General features: G+C 37.7%; 1 protein-coding gene and 2 long non-coding RNA genes across 3 annotated transcripts; all 3 read left to right on the top strand.

Moving 5' to 3' along the window:
• The first annotated feature begins 421 nt into the window (after nt 1-421).
• LOC311282342 lies at nt 422-2,666 on the top strand. The gene is made up of 6 exons (XR_014625921.1): nt 422-572; nt 970-1,021; nt 1,217-1,281; nt 1,382-1,443; nt 1,527-1,624; nt 1,829-2,666. It is a non-coding gene; the product is annotated as an uncharacterized lncRNA (long non-coding RNA).
• Nucleotides 2,667-3,167: 501 nt separating this feature from the next.
• On the top strand, nt 3,168-7,520 carry LOC311282353 (uncharacterized protein). Its single transcript, XM_084396063.1, has 8 exons — nt 3,168-3,237; nt 3,498-3,597; nt 3,688-3,768; nt 3,895-3,954; nt 4,096-4,155; nt 4,351-4,372; nt 4,460-4,566; nt 4,662-7,520. Exons 1-8 carry the CDS (start codon nt 3,208-3,210, stop codon nt 4,697-4,699), a joined length of 498 nt encoding a protein of 165 aa, XP_084252189.1. The 5' UTR covers nt 3,168-3,207; the 3' UTR covers nt 4,700-7,520.
• Nucleotides 7,521-16,624: 9,104 nt separating this feature from the next.
• Nucleotides 16,625-20,945, top strand: LOC311281456. Its single transcript, XR_014625802.1, has 2 exons — nt 16,625-17,513; nt 19,082-20,945. It is a non-coding gene; the product is annotated as an uncharacterized lncRNA (long non-coding RNA).
• Nucleotides 20,946-21,531: the final 586 nt, after the last annotated feature.

Here is a 21,531-nt window from a genome sequence, read left to right on the forward strand (position 1 = left end):
AGAATTGCGACTTTATATCTCGCAATTCTGAGAAAAAGTCACAGCTCTGACTTGATATATTGCAATTGTGAGAAAAAAAATCAGAATTGTGAGATAAAAAGTCGCAATTATTATTATTTATTTATTATTCAGTGGCGGAGTCAAGCTTCCATAGTAATTGTATCCCTTCCATCAGTAATTTTCTTTCAATTACACCCACGCTCAAAAAATAACTACTGGGTAATTTGTTAGTCAGAGAACACAATGAGTTTTTTTTGGCACATGCATTAAGCAGGGAACACAAATATTTATTTGGATAACTTTAAATAAAACGAGACCGTATTGCATCCTATTGTTTTCAATGGCATTTGGATAAGGGTGTTATACGATTTTCCGAACAGCAAGGAGGCGCTGTCTCGAAAAATGAGGGGTCTGAGAATGCGGGACTCTGGGTGCGGGACTGTAGATGCAGGCTCCGAGTCTGCAGCTTCATAATGTTGAATGGGGTCTGTCTTTTGTTGGATCGCGACGTTCGTGTCTGGCCCGGGGAAGAGACGGAATTCACTTCACCGAGAGAGGGATCAGCAAGCAAGGTAAAAAAAAAAAAAACATTCTGTGTATGTTGACCATAGACTGGGTGTTGACAGGATTGTGCCCAGTTTAACGTATGTTATAACGTTAACGTTAGCCTGACGTTACTCGTCGTCAACATGGCGGTAACGAACTTTACCATGGTAAACTGAGCTAACGTTTCATTTTACACACTTTGTTAGATTATTGAATTGTCGAGTTAAAATATGCCAACGAGCAACGCGTTCATTAACAATAAATGTGAATAAACTAATGTGAAATTCTGTTTATAGCCTAATGTTTGGCCTACTGATGAGAACCTTTATAGTTTTAGCATTAGTTTGCAAACTATACCATATTATAGTTTTTTTTTATTTTTTTTATGGAATTTAATATTTACTTCCATTTTTGTGTTTAAAGGCAACTGCAACAAAGCACCAATTCGCGCCAGTGACTTAGTAAGATTCCAGAGGTAAGTTAGGCCAGCCCATTTGTGATATATTTTTAGATAAGTTTACTGAAATGATTAGCATACGGTATGTGAAAATTGCTTTTGAGCCACTGGTGCAGACTAGGTAGCTTACAATATCTCATAAAATCTCTATAAAATTGGCTAACTTTATATCAAATAAGTGACCTTTGCATTATGTCTAACTTTATTACACAGCAAATGAACCAATCAGAAGATGGACCATTGTCTTTGTTCAGTCTCACCTGATTAAATGTATCCAGGTAAGCACTGCAGTAAAACTCTCACTAATTCATTCAGACCAAATCTAGCATTCTAAACAACTTAAGTTTATATTTTTGCATTATTTTTATATTTTATTAGCCAGAAGACTCTCTACCATTGCAGTTCCACCTGACTAGGAAGGTCCTAATTTTAGCGCACAGGTGGGTTAACTACTGTAGGAAGGAGAACGATCATCACACAGTGATTTCTTGCATGTATCTTACTGTGTATTTGTCTCAAACAGGTACTCCTTCACTGCAGACAAGCTGAAATGGGCTAAAATCATCGATTTCAGTCTTTCTCTCTATGGATCTCAGCATTTTTGGACAGAATTTAGGATTTGTAAATATTAAAATTTAATCTGGCATAATTTAATTTAGTTCTTTTGTATGCTATTTATTGACAAAAGCTGTTTACAAATATATATTCTTAAGTTTTTGTGAAAATAATAATAAAAATGAACAAAAAAGGAGGTTAAAAATAATGTGACACTAATATTCTCTCTCTCTCTCTCTCTCTCTCTCTCTCTCTCTCTCTCTCATATAGTTTTGGAAGCGGGATCTCCTCTGAAGGACTGAGTACATTTGTGTTTGTGGGCACGCATGCAGACCAGGGAACACTCTGATGTTGTCAATCAAGTTCTGAACAGGAACCAATCTTTGGAGAAGTTCGTTTATTCACAAAGGTGGACAAAAACATTGTGTTGGCTTTTTAAAGATTATTTTGATGATGACTTTTACTCCTATGCTGTAGAAAAGATGGAGTAGACAGTCAGACATTGATAATAATAAGAAATGTTTCTTGAGCATCAAAGAGACTTCTTTCAAAAACATTACGACACTTAAATACTTCTTTTGGCCACCAGTGTACATGAATCCAACACATTTTTGGAAATAAGTGAAATTATTTTTAAGATGGGGTTATGTGTCTTGTATTGTGAAAAGAACTGTGTTTTGTCCTGTTTTGGACATTTCCTTTTTGAATGCTTAAAAATGTATTTATATTCTGCAGTTTTATGAATGTAATGGTTGATATTTCATTATAATACTTGTATAAGCTAAACAACCAATGACTCTACATTCATTTAGTCAAATGCTAATGTTTTGTTTATGGTTTTATGTATGTTTTCAAAAATGTTTGCAGTGAAGAACAGCACATAATGTGTTAATTTAACACGTTTACACATCTTTGTGCTAACCTCTCTGACATATTTACTTTGTTAAAATCATTAACACAATGAATGAGTTAAAATTAACACAAAAAATGTTGTCTCTAAACTCACCCATTAATGTGTAAAAATTTCACACATCATTTCCAGCATTTGGCATGTTTATTTTGTGATATATATGAAATGTTTTAAATAAAAAAAATGGTATTTTGTGATAACTTTGTCTAATTGGTTTGTATGAAAGTAGTACTTATGTAGGATAAAAATAAAATTAATCTTATATCAAAATTATCAAATCTAATTTATATTTAGTACAAATAAAAATAATTACAGTAGTGTACTGATTAGCTTAGTTTTTACAGTAATGCACTGTACTGATTAGCTTCCTTTTTACAGTAATGCACTGTATTACACAAAACTGAAATACGGTTTGGTACTGTAACTCTTAATTACAGTAACTTACTGGCAAAGTTACTGTAAAAAACCCTTGAAAAGTTAACAGTGTATGTGAAAAGAGTCAATTGCGTCAATCTCACGTCTCACGCTAAATACGTAAGAGTTGGCAGCCCTGAATAAAACCCGCTCTAAACCATATATGGTTCGCCTTCATTTCCGGGCTGAGACATATAGCCTGGATCTCCTAGAGGCCACACCTTCAATGCGTCATTATTTCAGGCTGGTTAAAAGCAGAGAGTTGTGTATAATGGATTTACAGAAGACATTGGTAAGAAACACTTGTTTCAGTCTACAACCTACAATGAAGCAAACAGACATCAAATGTGTTTTGGTAAGTCTTGGAACTGTGCGTCATGTGCAAACAACAAATTTTAACTACAGTGAAAAAGTCTTTGGTTGATGTTTTAATCTATATGATAAAGTAAACATTACCAAGCATGTAAAGATAATATTTTCACTCTAGAATGACTGAAAGGGATTTTGTTCATGTTTTACGTTCTGCAAAAATTATATTTGGTTTCCATTTTCTTGTCTCGAACTTAATTTGTAATTTGAGAGTTATATATTGAAACAGTACTCTCGTAACTCTAGGCAATATTTGTTGGGACGCTCAGTACTCTATGTGTCGAAACATGCCCAGAGAACCATTTCCAACTTCCAGATTTGCAGTGCTGCCTTAACTGCCCAGAAGGTGAGCTCCACTGACATAATAATAATACATCTGAATATATTGCAGTGACCACTGTTAATCACTAAATACTCATTCAATGCAAATCTACAGGTTGGTATGTTGTCAATAACTGCTCCGAAGGACCTGGAGTCTACATTGGTGTGGATTGTAATAAATGCCGCAGCTGTGAAGGTATGTAAAAACTGTTTCACCGCCGTTTACATGACAGCGTTTATAGACTAGATGCCTTTGCAGACCAGACTGGGCTGTTCATTTCAGTTCTGCTCTGAGAATACAATCCCTTTTCTCAACCTATAGAAATTGGACAGATAACTGTTTCCAACTGCACGCAGTTCGCAGACACACAGTGTGCCATTGGTGAGAATATTACTTAATTTCTTCAATTTTTCATATATTACTGCAGCTTCAATAGTTTATGCTTTTGAAACAACTTTTGAAATGTTAGGCTATTAATTTCAGTACTGCTCTGAGAATACAATCCTTTTTCTCAACCGATAGAAATTGGACAGATAACTGTTTCCAACTGCACGCAGTTCGCAGACACACAGTGTGCCATTGGTGAGAATATTACTTAATTTCTTCAATTTTTCATATATTACTGCAGCTTCAATAATTTATGCTTTTGAAACAACTTTTGAAATGTTAGGCTATTAATTTCAGTACTGCTCTGAGAATACAATTCTTTTTCTCATACAGTAGGCTATATAAAATATATGAATATAAGCTAATTGCTTTCCCCCATTTCCCCCATAGGACAACTGCCACAGATAACCTTGTGAGTTTATCTTCTTTTTTTAAACCTCTTTGCTTTGTGAATACTGAACTCATGTTAAACGTAATACAATATTGAACCAATCCTCAGGTATGACTGCTCATATGTGGTAGTTGCTGTCTTCATGCTGGCTGTGATCGTGGCAATCTGCTTTATCAGAATCAGTAAATCTGGTGAATCTGATGAAAGCTCTGCAGGTAAATAACCAATCTGCTCTTCATATTGTACTTCTGTGTACTGAAACAAACACTAATGATATATTGACCAGATGTGTGTTGATTGTGTTTTTCAGGAGAACCATTCAATATAAAAGACACAGAGACAGTCTAAAGAAAATCTTAACTCAGGAAAGAGCAGGGCACTCCCCTCTAGTCCTTTGCCATTCCATGATGAACTACATTTCCCATAAACCTTTGCCTGGACTCATGTTCTGACAATTTTGGATTACCCTAATAAAACTGCATTTGGATCTTCACCTAAGTCCCGGAGCAGTTTGTGACAGACTTCACCGACATGGATGCAGCAGTACATCTTTTCCGCCTTCATAACGGAACTTTCTCTCTTGTCGACCACATCCAGGACTTCCTAGACATTGCTAATTTCACTGACCTCCAAGACTTTGCTCTTATTTACTTATTTTTCTATGGGCTAAACAACCTGTTACAATCCACACTCATCCGTGATGGTCCTCGACGATCGCCGAGTTCCTAGACTATGCCCTTCGGATCAGTGGTTCCTCCTTCATTGGGGGGAGGTAGAGGAGGATGCTTCCCCTAAACATTTTTAGTGGTGATGCAATAGGCACACGGATTCCAGCGCTTCCAAGTCTGGTGATTACAAGTACGTTGCTCAGCTCTTTCCAGTCCGGTGATCCCAAGACCTGAGCCTCTTCAGGACATGGCTGCCACACCACAGCCTCTTCACAACATGGCCGCCACGCTAGAGTCCCCAGCCATCAAGGACGCCATGCCTGAGTCACCAGCCATCATGGACACCACGCCAGAGTCCCTAGCCATCATGGACACCACACTAGAGTCCCCAGCCATCAAGGACGCCACGCTTGAGTCCCCAGCCATCATGGACGCCAAGCCAGAGTCCCCAGCCATCAAGGACGCCATGCTAGAGTCCCCAGCCATCATGGACACCACGCCAGAGTCCCTAGCCATCATGGCCACCACACCAGAGTCCCCAGCCATCATGGACGCCACGCCAGAGTCCCCAGCTGTCATGGACGCCACGCCAGATTTTTCATCCATCATGAACATTGCATCTGAAGCTACCAAGGCAGTTCCTAGGCGTTCAAGGCCGGCTTCCAGTTTGGCTGACACTCCGTCAATGTCGGTGCGAGCAGCTGGTATCTCTGCGGTCGTATCAAATCTGGGAGTCTGAGGTTCTCCCACTGTCGATTGTCCTCGCTGTTAAGGTGAAGCGGTGCCTGCCCATGAGCTTCCTGTTTGCCCTGACACAACCACGGAGGTCGTCCCGTGGGGATCTTCAGACCACTACTGTGGACTACTTGCTGTGGTGGTCATATGCTCCACCGTGGCTCCTCAGAGATGGTCTTCAGCCCGGCCGGCTCCACCCTGGCAACATGCCCAATCTGCTTCACCCTGGTCACTTGCACTGCCTGCTCCACCCTGGCGTCCTGCACAACCTCCATCTCTAGAGATGGTCTTAGCCCGGCCTGCTCCGCCCTTGCCACCTGCCACTTGCGATAATGCCTGTTTAATGGAGGGATTCAGGTGCGGGCTTGAGATCTGCTTTGTCATGTCCTGCAGTGATCCCTGCTGGATCCCTGGAGGCCTATATTAACTTTGCACTGTGGGTGAATGGATCCGCATTCACAGTGGGTCGAAGCGGAGGATGAAATTAACCTTGTCCAGCCCCACCTTCCAAACGTCCCGCAGCCAGACTCAGAGCTCAGCCCACCATCACACTGCACAATGGTGACGGCACCAGGCAGACTGAGAGCTTCTACCCGCCGCGAGGACAGAGTCACTGACTACAGCGCCAATTATCGCCCCGGACCCAAAGCCCCAACGTGAGTCTGACCAGGGGTATGAGCCAGTAACCACCGTACCAGAGGGTATTTTGGTGGAGATTGAAATTGGGAACGTCTGGCTGATCGATTGGGACTCTAAAGCATTGCTTCTCTCCCTACCCTGTCCTGACTCATCACTGTCTACATCATTGCTGGTCCTGTCCAGCATAAAAACTTTTACATCACCCTGTATTGAGACTGTGACTTCATCATTGCTGGGTCTATCCAGTATAGACACTCTATTGTCATCATTAATCCCACCCAGCCTCCCTCTCCCACCTCCACTGCAGAGCTCAGCCAGTCCTTCAGCCTCACCTCAGCTGGTTCTCTGCAGCCCTTCATCTTCCCCGCTGACACCTTGTGGTGCAGCTGAGCGTCAGGTATTAGTCACCAGCCTCACTGAAACAAGAGGGTCCTTTGGGTGATCCCTTTGTTCCACCTCGACCCATCATCCTGTCGGCTTCGCCTTGGCTCCTCTCACCCTCGGACCTGCGAGCCATTGTTTTAGAATTACAAATTATATGCAGCTATTTTTAAATACAGTACTTTTTTTTAAAAGGGCATTGTATCAAATGGTTTATTTGAATGTTATATAGCCATTGTTTTAGAATTACAAATTATATGCAGCTATTTTTAAATACAGTAAAAAAAAAAGTACAATATAAAAACATGTAAACAATAAGTGCATTGTATCAAATGGTTTATTTTGGTGTTAATAATAGTTAATAAAAGACAAACACCTATAACTATGTTGCAGTCTGTTTACAAATTCATAGTAAAGAAGTTTATCTCATGAAAATGAATTATAAATTAATAGTGATGTAACAATGCAAAGGGAACTGTAATTGTGGACATTTGTTTGTTATAACTTATGAAGTGTAGACTGCCAAGAAAAGTTTTTTTTTTACTAAGTCGGTCCTTGTGTGTTCATTTGTCTGTATTTGTGTTGTAGAAGGGTAAAAGACTGTAGTTAAAGACTGTAGTAAACTGTGCTATAGGGGTGTTCAAATGCACATGACAGTTTGACTGTAAATATCTTCAAAAACACCAGTAACCAGTAATGTACAGTATGTGTGTCTTGTAATATACTGGTTGGTTTATGCAAAACTCAGATGCGGGTGGTTTATTGCAGTAGTTTTTCCTTTTGAGTTTTCCGCAAAAAAGACTAAAAACGCTGTATTCTGCTACCAGGCTGTTAGATGACGATGAAACACAATAGACTGAACTGTAAGACATATGTCTTACTCATTTATTCAATGCCCTGAGATGGCAATATTGCTCCTTTTGTACCAGAAATAAACTGCTGCAAAAGTTAGGTGCCATGCAAAATGTTAGGTGCCAATAATATATTATATATATATTTACAACTACCTGCCAATGCACTTGCATTCGCGTACAGCCTTGTTGGCAAGTTTGGGTAAGGGTAAAACCGCACAAGTTATATTAACTTAAAGGGTTACTTCAGGATTTAGCATTAAGCTTTGTATTAGTAGAAAACCTGTAGTATTTTCGAATTACCATGCTTTCCACCCTCATATCCCCCTGAGACAAGAGATTTATGTATTTTTTGTCTGGAAAAAATCCTCCGATGACGCAAAAATCGTCATTTTGCGTCATCGGAGGATTTTCTGGCCAGAGGCTAAAGACTACAGCCAGTAGATGGCGTTGTTCCGCATGTTTTCAGCCCGCCCATACAGGGTGGGATCTCACTCAGTCAGAATGTACACAGTGTCAGCCGTCCTTCTTTGGAAGCTAAGCTAGTAGGCTCTTGTTCTGTGGAGAAAGCTGAATAGTAGGAGAAAGCTGAGTAAGTAACCATCCTCCTTTTCCCGGACTTGTCCGACGGGCGAGATCGTTCAAAATGTACGGGATTCAGCTTTTGCTTTCTGCGGTCGCCATTCATTGTTTACATGCACACCTTTCAATCTAACTGAATTCATTCCGATTGGTGAATTTGAATGTAGTGTTTACATGAACGCTAAACAAGTGATCGGTTGATGTGCGTTTTACCATTGCTAAGAAAAATTCCCGCTCCTCCGTGAGAGATGCGAGACCCGGCGCGTCTTAGTAATGACACCACCGGCCTCGCGCCGTTCTCCCGCGGTCCTCAAGCCTCGTCCTGCTCGCCACAGTAAACATGATGAATGGCGACTGTAGAACGCAAAAACCGAATCCCAGACATTTTGGCCCATCTTAATCACTGGCAAACCCATCACGAAGGCTAGCCTTGTTGTTTTCAACTACGCACTCTTACCGGTAGGCGTGGCCTCCTAAGGCAGCGAAGCAAGTGCATTCTGGGAGTTGTTGTCTTTCATCCACATAAGACAAAAATGCATTTTCTGGCTTTTCTCGGTCTAGAAAGCTCCAAATTCAAAAATTTCTTCACATTTCTTCTACTTAAATGACCTATTTTAAATACACATTCATCTTCCCAGAGGTGAAGTATCCCTTTAAATATATATAGGCTACTGTAGCCTACACGAGAGCAAGTGCATTAGCAGGTAGTTGTGAATCACAGGTGTTTCATATAGGAGATGAGGAGGACATGGCTGCAGCCACTGATGAGGCCGAAACCAGCACATATATGCAAGCCTTTAAAAGTTATAATTATATTATAATGAAGAGACTGTTTTGAAGGATATCGGTTGAGCACTAGTGCATCTCTGAGCCTACATTCAGTCTGAATAAAATACTGTTAAAATCAGATACTCTAAGGCCTGATTTCACAGACAAGGCTTAGATTTAGCAAGGATAAGGACTTAGTTTAATTAGGACATTTAAATAGATTTTAAGATATATCAGTGCAAGCTGCTTTGGGTTAAAACAGCTCAAACATGCATATAGTCTGGGACTAGCTTAAGCCTTTTCTGTGAAACTGGGGGGTAAGACTTTTACTCAAGTCATAATTGGTGAATTTTCGCTTAAATACTTTTACTTAAGTATGGGTTTCAGGTACTCTTTATACCTCTGACATTAGAGTAAGTGAGTGGTTTCTGTCTATTTTTACCAGTTTCACCCATCAAGGCCAATATGTCATTATGATGAAGAAAATATGGCCGGTGGGCCTTATTGCACTGACGATGAATCAGTCATCATTAGTCATCATGGTGGCAATGCCTCCTTTAGGTGTTTGTTTACATGTTCATGTATTTTCCTGAAGCTCCCCACATTCATATATTCATGTCAGGGCTTGATATGAATGTGGTGCAGCTTTTGCATGATACATGTATGTTGAAGTTGTTGAAGTTAGGCCCCTCTAATGTCAATAAATAAAGTACTTCTCCCGTAGAAAATTACTTATAATTAAAATTTATGATTAAATTGTAACGAATAAACTCTTTTGAAAGAATAAATCTCTTGTGAAAGTGTAACAAAAGGATAAGGATTTAATTAGAATAGGATTAAAGAGTCAAAATAGCTCAAATTGACTGATTGTTCTGAATGTGAGAAATTCACACAGTCACATTCCTTTTAAATCACAAATTGACACATTATCACACCGATAATGCAATAGCTTGTGATAAAATTACTGAATTTGTCTCTGTCACAAATACACTTGAACTGAATGGACAAAATAACTCACTTAGAATATCAAAATGTCACTGAAAAATCTAAATACGTTGCTGTATGTTCACATTTTAGCTCTGGACAACAAAAATAAGTAAATCAAAATAAGCCCATTACCTGTAGAATTGACCCTTCGCTAAGCCACGCCCGAAAACCGCCATAGGCCAATCGTGGCTTAGCAACCGTAACTAGGCGCGAGGGAAACTTGCCGAAGCATTGTGCGTATGGATTGTGCAAATCTGATACCCGGTATCCTAAAAGTTTGGACACGGGGGTGGAATTTTCTTCCTTCCCGAAACCTAAAACCCATGGGGAGAAATTCCTAGATGACAGGATTAACAAAAACACCTACGTTTGCTCCACGACGTGTGATCAGTAGCCTGACGTGCTAAAAATATAAGCGGGAGAATGTTATCATTGCAAAGTGGTCAGGCTAATGTCTTGTGTTTATTCCACAAGATTTATGGATAAGCTGTTTGATTTATAATTATTATATTATTTTCAAATTTCACTCACCCTGCTGTGCATGCACATAGCTGTTCCTCAGTTTGTGCGTTTCCCATTTGAATGGTCAGCGTATGAGGCGGCTGCTGCTTGTGCTGGGACCTATAGGCTTTAGCTTCAATTTTGATTCAATTATTCTCTAATCGGTTGCATATTATGTTGTGGATTTATCCCTCGAATGCATACTGCAGTCCCTTTTGTCTTGCTCTCTCAGATATTTCACCTGTTCGCCAAAAAATTACGAATTATCTCCTTGGGAATGTCTGACACAAGTGCATTCATACTGTAAATCGCCTTATTCACCTGGCGGCCATTTTGAAAACTCGAACGCCGTTGAGGGGTACACAAACCCGGAAGTTTGACTCCGACGCATACGATCTTCTATAGAAGATTCAGCAGCTCCAGACATATAATAAAACTAACCTTAAAATTACGACCAGGATCCCTTCTGATGTGTATTATCCATTGTCGAGGCTATAGCACGTTAGTTGGCAAGAAAAAAAGAGCTATAGAGAGTATTTTGCTAAATATGTGTAGGCCTACTATATTACATATTTATTATATTTGTACTTATATCATTAAATAAAGTTGTTATTATAATAAAAAAACGCATTATATTTAATTTGAGTTATTTTAACCTTAAATAATACTGCCAGCTGATATGGCTCTCTGTATGTTTACAGCATTAGGTGAGTTGTTTTTTTCTTGAGAAAATGTAATGCCTATCTTGTGTAGCCTACCTAATACCAAATGAGTCAATATTAAATCAAATCACAATAACTGAATTGAATTGAAATAATAAAAAAGCGTAGCTTACCAGAAATTGTACCATGTAAACATTGTAACATGTTGTCACTAAACCTAATAAAGTTCAGTTTAGTTACTAAAAATGTTTTGACAATCACAACACACTTATTGTAATGCAATATTTTTTTTTTACATTGGGGAACACAGCCGTGAGGCGCCATTGCACTGAGATAAATCGCGTTGTGAGAACTCCCGGAAGTGGTAAGTGTACCCCTCAGGCTCGGTGGAACGTTCGAGGTGAATAAGGCGAATAGACGTGCCAGGTGTGAAAGCTTGTCAGTCGTAGCAACAGTAACTAAGGAGGGCGGGGCTTAGCGAAGGGTCAATTGTATTCTACACTTCAGTAGGCCTTTAAAGGGGGGGTAAAACACCTTTTTTCGAAGGCTTGATTGTGTTTGTGGGGTGCACTGTAACATGTGTTCATGCTTCGTTTGAAAAAATTTGCATTATTTTTCACATATTTAACCATTATTCTACACTGCTCTGTCCCCCCTTTTTAAAAACGGTCGGATAATTTCCGGGTTCTATGAAGCCCCCCCCCCCAAAAAATACGCAATAGAGAGCCTAAAGGCCATTGCACACTGAGTCCGAAAATTTCGTATGCGTTTTTCGTGTTCGTCAGCCTTTAAATTCGTCACGCACAGAAACCTTGCACACTGAGTCCGATGCGTATTTATTAAACCTTTGCGGAAAAAAACGCAAAAAATACAAAATGGATTCGTCAAGCAGTGAGGATGATTTTGTTGCCCTCTTTCTTCTTAAAAAGAGAAAAAGAAAGGAAATATTGGGTCTATCCAATCCTGAGATTGCGCCGAGAGGAAGAAGAGTTTCACCTCCTTATCAAGGAGTTGCGAAATTATCCAGAGCGATTCAAAATTTACCTCAGAATGTCAGTGGAACAGTTTGATGCTTTCCTAGCGATACTGGAGCCACATATTAAAAAGAAGACCACCAATTTCCGTGAACCAATCGATCCTGAACAGAGACTGGCATGTCTATGGACGGACACACACACACACACACACACACACGGCCAGCAGAAGCGCTGGGCAGACAGAACAGCTGTATACAGGTTATATTTTATTCAGTGTCTTTGTAATCCGCATTTTGTTTTTCATACAGTACTTGTGCTGCGAGACGAAGTGTATCAACTTGTCAGACGTCATTCTGGATTTTGTCGTTCGCTTGTACGGTGGCTCTGAATTGTCAAAAAACCTCTCAAAATACTGGCTGTGGATGCGAAAAACGCAGAAAATCGAACCAGATCCGAATTTTTTTTATTACGGACGAAAGTTTCGTAGACAGTGTGCAAGCGTGATTGATATAACGTGAGGTCGAATTTTTTTTTTAACGTGCGAAAATTTCGGATGCGAATTTCGGACTCAGTGTGCAATGGCCTTAAGTCCCTCCCCTTCCGGTCGACCACCATGGGACCTTATTTCGGAAAAATATTGTATGGTAGTCAATGGCGAGAGACAACAAATATTTTGATCTCGTTTGAATTGTGCCCTGAATTACACATATGATGTTTGTCAATTTAAAAGATACATTTTAAAGTCAAGAAAGTCGCAGGCTCGCAGCTTGATGTAAAACTGCTGAGGTATAAGACTGAAAATACGTAATTACAAAGACAAACCCAGAAGGCGCACATGTGACCTCATACCTTTTCTTTCAATGAATGAAGCTAACATCTGTCATTTTTTCTATAGTCTTACATTATAATCGTAACGTAACGCCGTCATGCCTGAGTGTTTTGAGCCAGAATACACATACGAGCAACGGATCTTGTGACGTACATAGTGCGAGACGAGAGATGTAGTTCATTGAGCGATTTTCACATAAAACTAAACGTTACTCTTCTGTTTTATGACAAACTGCGACTTTCTTGACTTTCATAATTACCTTTTAAATTGACAAACATCATGTGTAGTTCAGGGCACAGTTCAGACGGAATAAAAAGATAAGTTGTCTCTCGCCATTGACTTACATGCATATTTTTTCCGAAATAAGGTCCCATGAGCCGGAAGCGGAGGGGCGGGACTTTGGCTCTCTATGGGCTCAGATTGGTTAGCTGGCCCAGTGTGTTGTGATTCGCCAGAGCCATATAGAGAGAGCATAATTATTATTTCAAACAAAATAATAGAAACTCTCTAAAATAAGCAGAAGATAACCAAAGAATGAGGGGAGAAAAGGAAGAAAAGAAAAGAATGAGCAGGACCCGGGGATTTCTCTGGAGAACAGCAGTCAGTTTAACGACTCAGAAACAAAAAAGGTCATGGATCATCCAGGTAATGACAAACACTGATTTTTATTCAGTTATTATTTAGGTATCATGAGAAAAATATGAATTTAGGATAGTTTGTATCATATGTACTTAATATAGGTGTCAACTTCCACACCAGTTCAAAAGTAACATTATAAGCTTGTCTCACTGCAACATTTTTGACACATGCTTCCCATGTCCAACCTGGTTCTACATATTGTCATCAGGTTTTTTTTAACTCATATTTCTTTTAAACTAACAGTAAAACATTAAGGCCCGGTGTCCCAGACAGAGCTTAGATTAAGCCAGGATTAGGCCTTAGTTCAATAAGGACATTTAAGTATAAACATGTCTTAGAAAAAAACATTACTGGTGTGAATCTTGAGACAAAACAGCGACACTGTAACGAGAACCGTAACGTCATTCACATATTTTAAGATATATCAGTGCAAGTTGCGTTCAGTTAAAACAGCTCAAACATGCATTTTAGTCTGAGACTATCTTAAACCTTGTCTGTGAAACCGGGGGTACATATAAAACAATAATAGGCTATAAAACGGTATAGTGAGAGAAAGTGATCAAATGTAGTAGTCTTTTTTCCTTCATAATTAATTACAGACAGGGTTTAGATTAAACCATGATTAGGTTTTAGTTTCAATTTGTTTCTAAGGATGCTGATTTTTAGAAGAAAGACAGAGATGGTGAACGGGAACATGGTTTGTGTATCATTGGCAACACATTATTAGCTGTTTGATAACATAGTCAAGCAAAAGGCTAATCATATTAATTACAGTTATGTGTCCGACGTTGTAAAAGTCGATACCATTGTGCAGTATTTACTGCAGTTACTTGAGCAAAGTTTAGCGAGTGGATCTCTGAGCTGGTGTGAGTGAGTGGAGGCGAGGCTAATGTGCATATTCATGTGTGCAAAATGAAGTATACTGAATAAAGCAAGGGTGTGGAGTCAAGCTATTTTAAGGCTTAAAGTCATTTTCGTCACAGGTAAAACGTCTAAATGCGTCATTATGATGAAGAAAACATGGCCGGTGGGCCTTATTGCACTGACGATGAGTCAGTCATCATTAGTCATCATTGTGGCAATGCCTCCTTTAGGTGTTTGTTTACGTGTCTTCCTGAAGCTCCCCACATTCATATATTCATGTCAGGGCTTGATATGAATGTGGTGCAGCTTTTGCATGATACATGTATGTTGAAGTTGTTGAAGTTAGGCCCCTCTAATGTCACTAAATAATACTTCTCCCGTAGAAAATTACTTATAATTAAAATGTATTATTAAATTGTAACGAATAAACTCTTTTGAAAGAATAAATCTCTTGTGAAAGTATAACAAAAGGATAAGGATTTAATTAGAATAGGATTAAAGAGTCAAAATAGCTCAAATTAACTGATTCTCTTATTACTTTTAAATCCAAACTTAAAACATGTTTATTTTCAAAAGCTTTCGATTAAACACTGTCTTTTTGTATGTGCTTACATGTGTTTTGTTTTTTTTACGTTTCTCATTATACAGTATGTTGTTATTTGTGAGTCTAAGTGGAAAGCACATTGGTCAACAGCTGCTGTTTTTAATTGTGCTATACAAATAAATTGTCATTGTCATTGATTGTTCAGAGAAATTCACACAATCATACTCCTTTTAAATCATAAATTTACACAATATCACACCGATAATGCAATAGCCCGTGATAAATTACAGAATTTGTCTCTGTCACAAATACACTTGAACTGAATTGACAAAACAACTCACTTAGAATATCAAAATGTCACTGAAAAATAAAATAAAAGAGCAAAAAATAAATAAATCGAAATAAACCCATTACCTGTAGAATTGTATTCTACACTTCAGTGGGCCTTTAAATACACAAAGGTGAATGAGGCAAGAGATGAAGGCGATGGCACTGATTTACAAACGAGTACAATGAGGACCTCTAGAGGCCAAAACACATAATACAATGAAAACTTCCACAGCAGTACAAAAGTAACATTATAAGCTTGTCTCACTGCAACATTTTGACACATGCTTCCCATGTCCAACCTGGTTCTACATATTGTCGTCAGTTTTTTTTTTACTTATATTTCTTTTAAACTAAAAGTAAAACATTAAGGCCTGGTGTCCCAGACAGAGCTTAGATTAAGCCAGGATTAGGCCTTAGTTCAATGAGGACATTTAAATACAATATAAACATGTCTTAGAAAAAAACATTACTGGTGTGAATCTTGAGACAAAACAACGACACTGTAACGAGAACCGTAACGTCGTTCACATATTTTAAGATATATCAGTGCAAGGCAAGCTGCGTTCAGTTAAACCAGCTCAAACATGCATTTTAGTCTGAGACTATCTTAAACCTTTTTTGCACATGTGAGGTTCATGTGTTTTTTCTGTAAGGGTGTTTATTATAAATTATTTATCCGTGCACATCATTATTTTATTGTAATCTGTAAAAAAAATTTTTATCTTGAACAGCACCCCACATTGACAGAAAAACACAGAATTGTTGACATTTTTGCACATTTATTAAAGAAGAAAAACTGAAATATCACATGGTCCTAAGTATTCAGACCCTTTGCTGTGACACTCATATATTTAACTCAGGTGCTGTCCATTTCTTCTGATCATCCTTGAGATGGTTCTACACCTTCATTTGAGTCCAGCTGTGTTTGATTATACTGATTGGACTTGATTAGGAAAGCCACACACCTGTCTATATAAGACCTTACAGCTCACACTGCATGTCAGAGCAAATGAGAATCATGAGGTCAAAGGAACTGCCTGAAGAGCTCAGAGACAGAATTGTGGCAAGGCACAGATCTGGCCAAGGTTACAAAAAATGTCTGCTGCACTTAAGGTTCCTAAGAGCACAGTGGCCTCCATAATCCTTACATGGAAGACGTTTGGGACGACCAGAACCCTTCCTAGAGCTGGCCGTCCCGCCAAACTGAGCTATCGGGGGAGAAGAATCTTACTGCTGGTTTTCTGATCCATAAAAAATCGGAGGAATCCCTCTTAAATCTCAAAATATTAGCTGCTGTTTGAAGTAAGAAAAGCTTAATCAAAAATCTTCAAGCAAAATTGTGGCTGTTGTTTGTATTTTGTGAAGTTTCTGGGACACTACTGCTGAATCCTCGGGCCTAGTGGGCCTTGGTCATTAAACAATGCCACCAAAAGCCTCTAACCACACCACCGAGGATTATGTTACCATGGCTCAAGTGCGTGAGTTATTGGATCAGCAGAAGGACTTCTACAGAACTTTGCTTGAACAGCAAGAAAAAAAATTCAAATCTTGTGTACAGATCATAGTTGACTCTTCTAATAAGAGGATTGACGATCTGTCAAAGCAAGTTTATGACTTCAAGGTGAGTCTGGAAATGACTCAAAAAGAATTTGATGACTTTAAAATCTCTTGTGGCACCTGGTCAAAGATCTGTAGTGAAACCAGGTCAGATCTGGATACAATCTGTAAAAGTTTCAATTCTATCACAGAGAAGACTGACTATCTGGAGGGCCAGTCAAGACGGAATAATATTGTTGTGGACGGCATTAAAGAGTCTGTGAGAGAAAAAGTGTCTGATTCTGAAGATAAAGTGAGAAAACTATTCAGTGAAAAGTTACAGTTGGATCACTTGAAAATAGAGCTTGACTGGGCTCATAGAACTGGGAAGCCAGCGACACCTTCAGAAAAGCCCAGACCTATTGTGGTCAGATTTCTGCGGCTTAAGGACAAACTGGCTGTTCTGGATAAAGCAAAGAACTTGAAGGGCTCAGGCATTTTCATCAATGAGGACTTCTCTGAAACCGTCCGTCAAAGAAGGAAAGATCTACTCCCTGCAATGAAGGCGGCTCGAGAGAGAGGTGACATTGCATATTTGAGATATGACAAACTTATTGTCCATCCACCAACACAAAATCCTCCTCAACAAAGGAGGACCAACAGTTAGAGGTTGGTTCAATAGTTGCCTACCGTGTTTTCTTTATACAATATTGTGTTTTTTTGTGTGTTTTTTTTACAGTAAATATACATTCTATGGACTACTACAATACATCTGATTCTGATTTTAATATTTTTGATTCCTCTTTAATTTTGATGTTGACCCAGATTTGCATTTTTTTTCATCATTTGATACCACAAACCTTTGCAGATTTTATGATGAAACTCAGTTTAATGACTTGTATGTTTCCATGCCTTCTAATATATTCTCCACTTTTCACTTGAACATAAGAAGTCTTCCTTGTAACTATGACAAATTTATTCATTATTTATCTTTACTTAAACATAAGTTTTCTGTTATTGCTTTATCTGAAACATGGCTTACAGAAGACTCTAGAGAAATATTTAAATTATCAAATTACAATTCAGTTCATTATGTAAGAGAAATTAGATCGGGAGGTGGAGTATCTTTATTTTTTTTAGACAACTATGAATTTAAAGTTAGGGATGATTTATCACTGAATTCAGTAGAATCTGTTTTTGTGGAGCTCTCTGGTGTTTTTGGTGGAAAAAACGTCATAGTTGGCGTCATCTATCGTTCACCAGATTCTGTTGTCAAAGATTTTAATGAATGTCTATCCAGTTCTCTTGATCTGATTAACAAGGAGGATAAACTTTGTTATATCTTAGGTGATTTTAATATAAATCTTTTAAAAAATAATCCAGATACATTTACTGCAGATTTTCTAAATATACTTTATTCTAGTTATTTTTTCCCTCTTATTCATAAACCTACTCGAGTAAAGGAGAACTCAGCAACTTTGATTGATAACATCTTAACAAATAATTTGAGTGAAGGAATGAAATCTGGAGTCTTGTATTTGGATTTGTCTGATCATTTCCCTATATTCCAATTTTCGTTAATCAAGTTTAATACAACCAAACAAAAAAAGAAAAAGATGCTTAAAAGAATTATGAGCAAGCTAAATGTTTCTAAATTTAAAGATATGCTTGCCAGTACTTCATGGAATGATCTTTACAAAGAAAAAAATGCTCATTTTGCATATCAAAATTTTATGAAAATTATTAGCGGTAGTTTCAATGAATGTTTTCCAATTATTAGCTCTACTAGGAAATATAGTCAGGCCTTTAGTAAGCCTTGGTTTACAGTTGACTTGTTGAAGCTGCTGAGGAAAAAGAATAAATTGTACAAAAAAATATATTTCAAATCCTACACCCCTTACCCGTGGTGCTTATACATCTTGTAGAAATAAATATACTTATTACATTAGATCGTCAAAAAAGAAATATTTCTGTGAGAAATTTAAGAGGTGTTCAAATGATACTAAAACCACATGGAAAGTTATAAATCAGTTGCTGCATAGAGATAAGTCTCATTCAGAATTACCTTCAGTTTTTTATGAAGGTGATAATTCTTTTAATAACTCATTTGATATAGCTCAAAAATTTAATAATTTTTATTTAATAATGGACATGAATTAGCCAGTAAAGTTCCTGCTTGTAATGGTAATCCACTAGATTATATTATAAGGAATTATCCTTCTATTTCTCTTTTTCAGCCTCCTGATGTTCAAGAAATAAGTGATATTATTGATGAAATGAAAACATCTTCAACCGGCCATGATAATATTTCTTCATTCCTTGTCAAACAGATCAAGCAGTTTATTTTGCAGCCACTGGTTTTCATTTTTTCACTTTCTCTGAAAACAGGAGTTGTACCAGAGGATTTAAAGGTTGCCAAAGTTATTCCTCTGTTTAAAGCAGATGACCCTTTTTGCTTCAATAATTATAGACCCATATCCATATTGCCTTGTTTTTCAAAAATATTAGAAAAAGTTATATATAAAAGGATCTTATTCCATCTTGATTCTAATTTAATTCTTTATAAACATCAGTATGGCTTCAGGAAAAGTCATTCCACATCTATGGCTTTGCTTTATTTGATTGACAAAGTTTCCTCTGCATTAGAAAATAATGAATTTACCTGTAGTATATTCGTTGACTTCTCAAAAGCTTTTGATACAGTCAACCATCATATTCTATTGAAAAAATTGCAAAAATATGGTTTTCATGATGTTACGCTTGAATGGTTAAAAAATTATATTTCAAACAGACAACAGTTTGTTTGTATTAATGGATGCTATTCCAACAAAGCCAGACTACTTTGTGGGGTCCCACAGGGGTCCATTCTTGGACCATTATTATTTCTTATTTATATTAATGATTTATCAAATGTGTCAAATATTCTTTTCCCAATAATGTTTGCAGATGACACAACTTTAGTTTATTCTCATTCAAATTTTAATTTTCTGATTAAAAATGTAAATACTGGTTTAACTGCATATGCTACATGGTTCAGATTAAATAAGTTATCGCTGAATACAAAAAAATCGAATTATATAATTTTTAGTGGAAAAAAATCATATTCTAAGAACCTCTCTAAAGTCAAAATGGAGACTGTGGAGATATCCCAAGTTTCAACAACAAGATTCCTCGGAATTTTTGTTGATGAGAACTTGAATTGGAAAACACAAATTGACTGGGTTAGCAAGAAAATAAATAAATCTATTGGTATAATTAGGAGGATTAGCAATCTCATTACTACAAATTGTCTTCTTACACTCTATTACAGTTTAATTTATCCATATCTTTCATATTGTAATATAGTTTGGGCAAGCACTTTTCCTTCTACACTTCATAGAATTTTGGTTCTTCAGAAACGTTTTGTTAGGATTGCAACCCGATCTGAGTTACATTCTTCATCTGTGCCTCTATTTCAGAATCTTCAGATACTTACTGTGTATGACATTAATATCACTCAAATATGTGTTTTTATTTATAAGGTATATTTTAATTATGAAAATATCCCAGAGCACTTTAAGACTTATTTTAAATTTAACTCACAGGTTCATTCTTATTCAACTCGTCAATCCTTAGATCTTCATCTTCCAAAGTTTCTTACGTGCAGAGGTCAATTTACTATCAGATTTAGGGGTACCAAATTATGGAACAGTTTTTCCCATTTAGCAATAAACTCCTCCTCATTAAAATGTTATAAAAGATATTTAAAAGCCCATTTAACTGCTGTTCTACATTTTTAATATAGTAATCATTTCATTTTTATGTTATGATCATATTTTTGATTATTATTTTCATTACTGTAATCGTCATCAAAATTTGTTGATGTGATGTGTATGTATATATGTATGTGCATGTGTGTTTTGTGTGTGTGTTATGGATATATGTATTTCACTAGTTTGTTGTTACTTTTATGTAGTAAAATGTTTTTGTTTTTTATGTTTTTTGTTTTGATTTTATTGTAATTATGTCTATAGGTGGAGGCGTTAAATAAGCCCAGTTGGGGTTTTTTGCCTCTTCCTGCACATCATTAAATTGATAATATTTGTTTTAGTTCTGTTCATATATTTTATGTTTTGTTATTATTTTTGTCATTTTGTATTTTAAGGTGCAAATATAAATAAACAAACAAACAAACAAAAGAGCCTTGGTGAGAGAGGTAAAGAAGAACCCAAAGATCACTGTGGCTGAGCTCCAGAGATGCAGTCGGGAGATGGGAGAAAGTTGTAGTAAGTCAACCATCACTGCAGCCATCCACCAGTCGGGGCTTTATGGCAGAGTGGCCCGACGGAAGCCTCTCCTCAGTGCAAGACACATGAAAGCACACCTGAAGGACTCCAAGATGGTGATAAATAAGATTCTCTGGTCTGATGAGACCAAGATAGAACTTTTTGGCCTTAATTCTAAGCGGTATGTGTGGAGAAAACCAGGCACTGCTCATTACCTGTCCGATACAGTCTCAACAGTGAAGCATGGTGGTGGCAGCATCATGCTGTGGGGGTGTTTTTCAGCTGCAGGGACAGGACGACTGGTTGCAATCGAGGGAAAGATGAATGCGGCCAAGAACAGGGATATCCTGGACGAAAACCTTCTCCAGAGTGCTCTGGACCTCAGACTGGGCCGAAGGTTCACCTTCCAACAAGACAATGAC

This window comes from Rutilus rutilus (assembly GCF_951802725.1).
Source record: "Rutilus rutilus genome assembly, chromosome: 22".
In the NCBI taxonomy this organism is placed as follows: Eukaryota; Metazoa; Chordata; class Actinopteri; order Cypriniformes; family Leuciscidae; genus Rutilus; species Rutilus rutilus.

Excerpts from the sequence above, each read along its gene's own strand:
- LOC311282353 (XM_084396063.1), top strand. The coding sequence starts at position 3,208 with ATGAAGCAAACAGACATCAAATGTGTTTTG. Across the intron at positions 3,238-3,497 it reads CAGACATCAAATGTGTTTTG|GCAATATTTGTTGGGACGCT; the intron begins GTAAGTCTTGGA and ends TCGTAACTCTAG. Across the intron at positions 4,567-4,661 it reads ATCTGATGAAAGCTCTGCAG|GAGAACCATTCAATATAAAA; the intron begins GTAAATAACCAA and ends TGTGTTTTTCAG.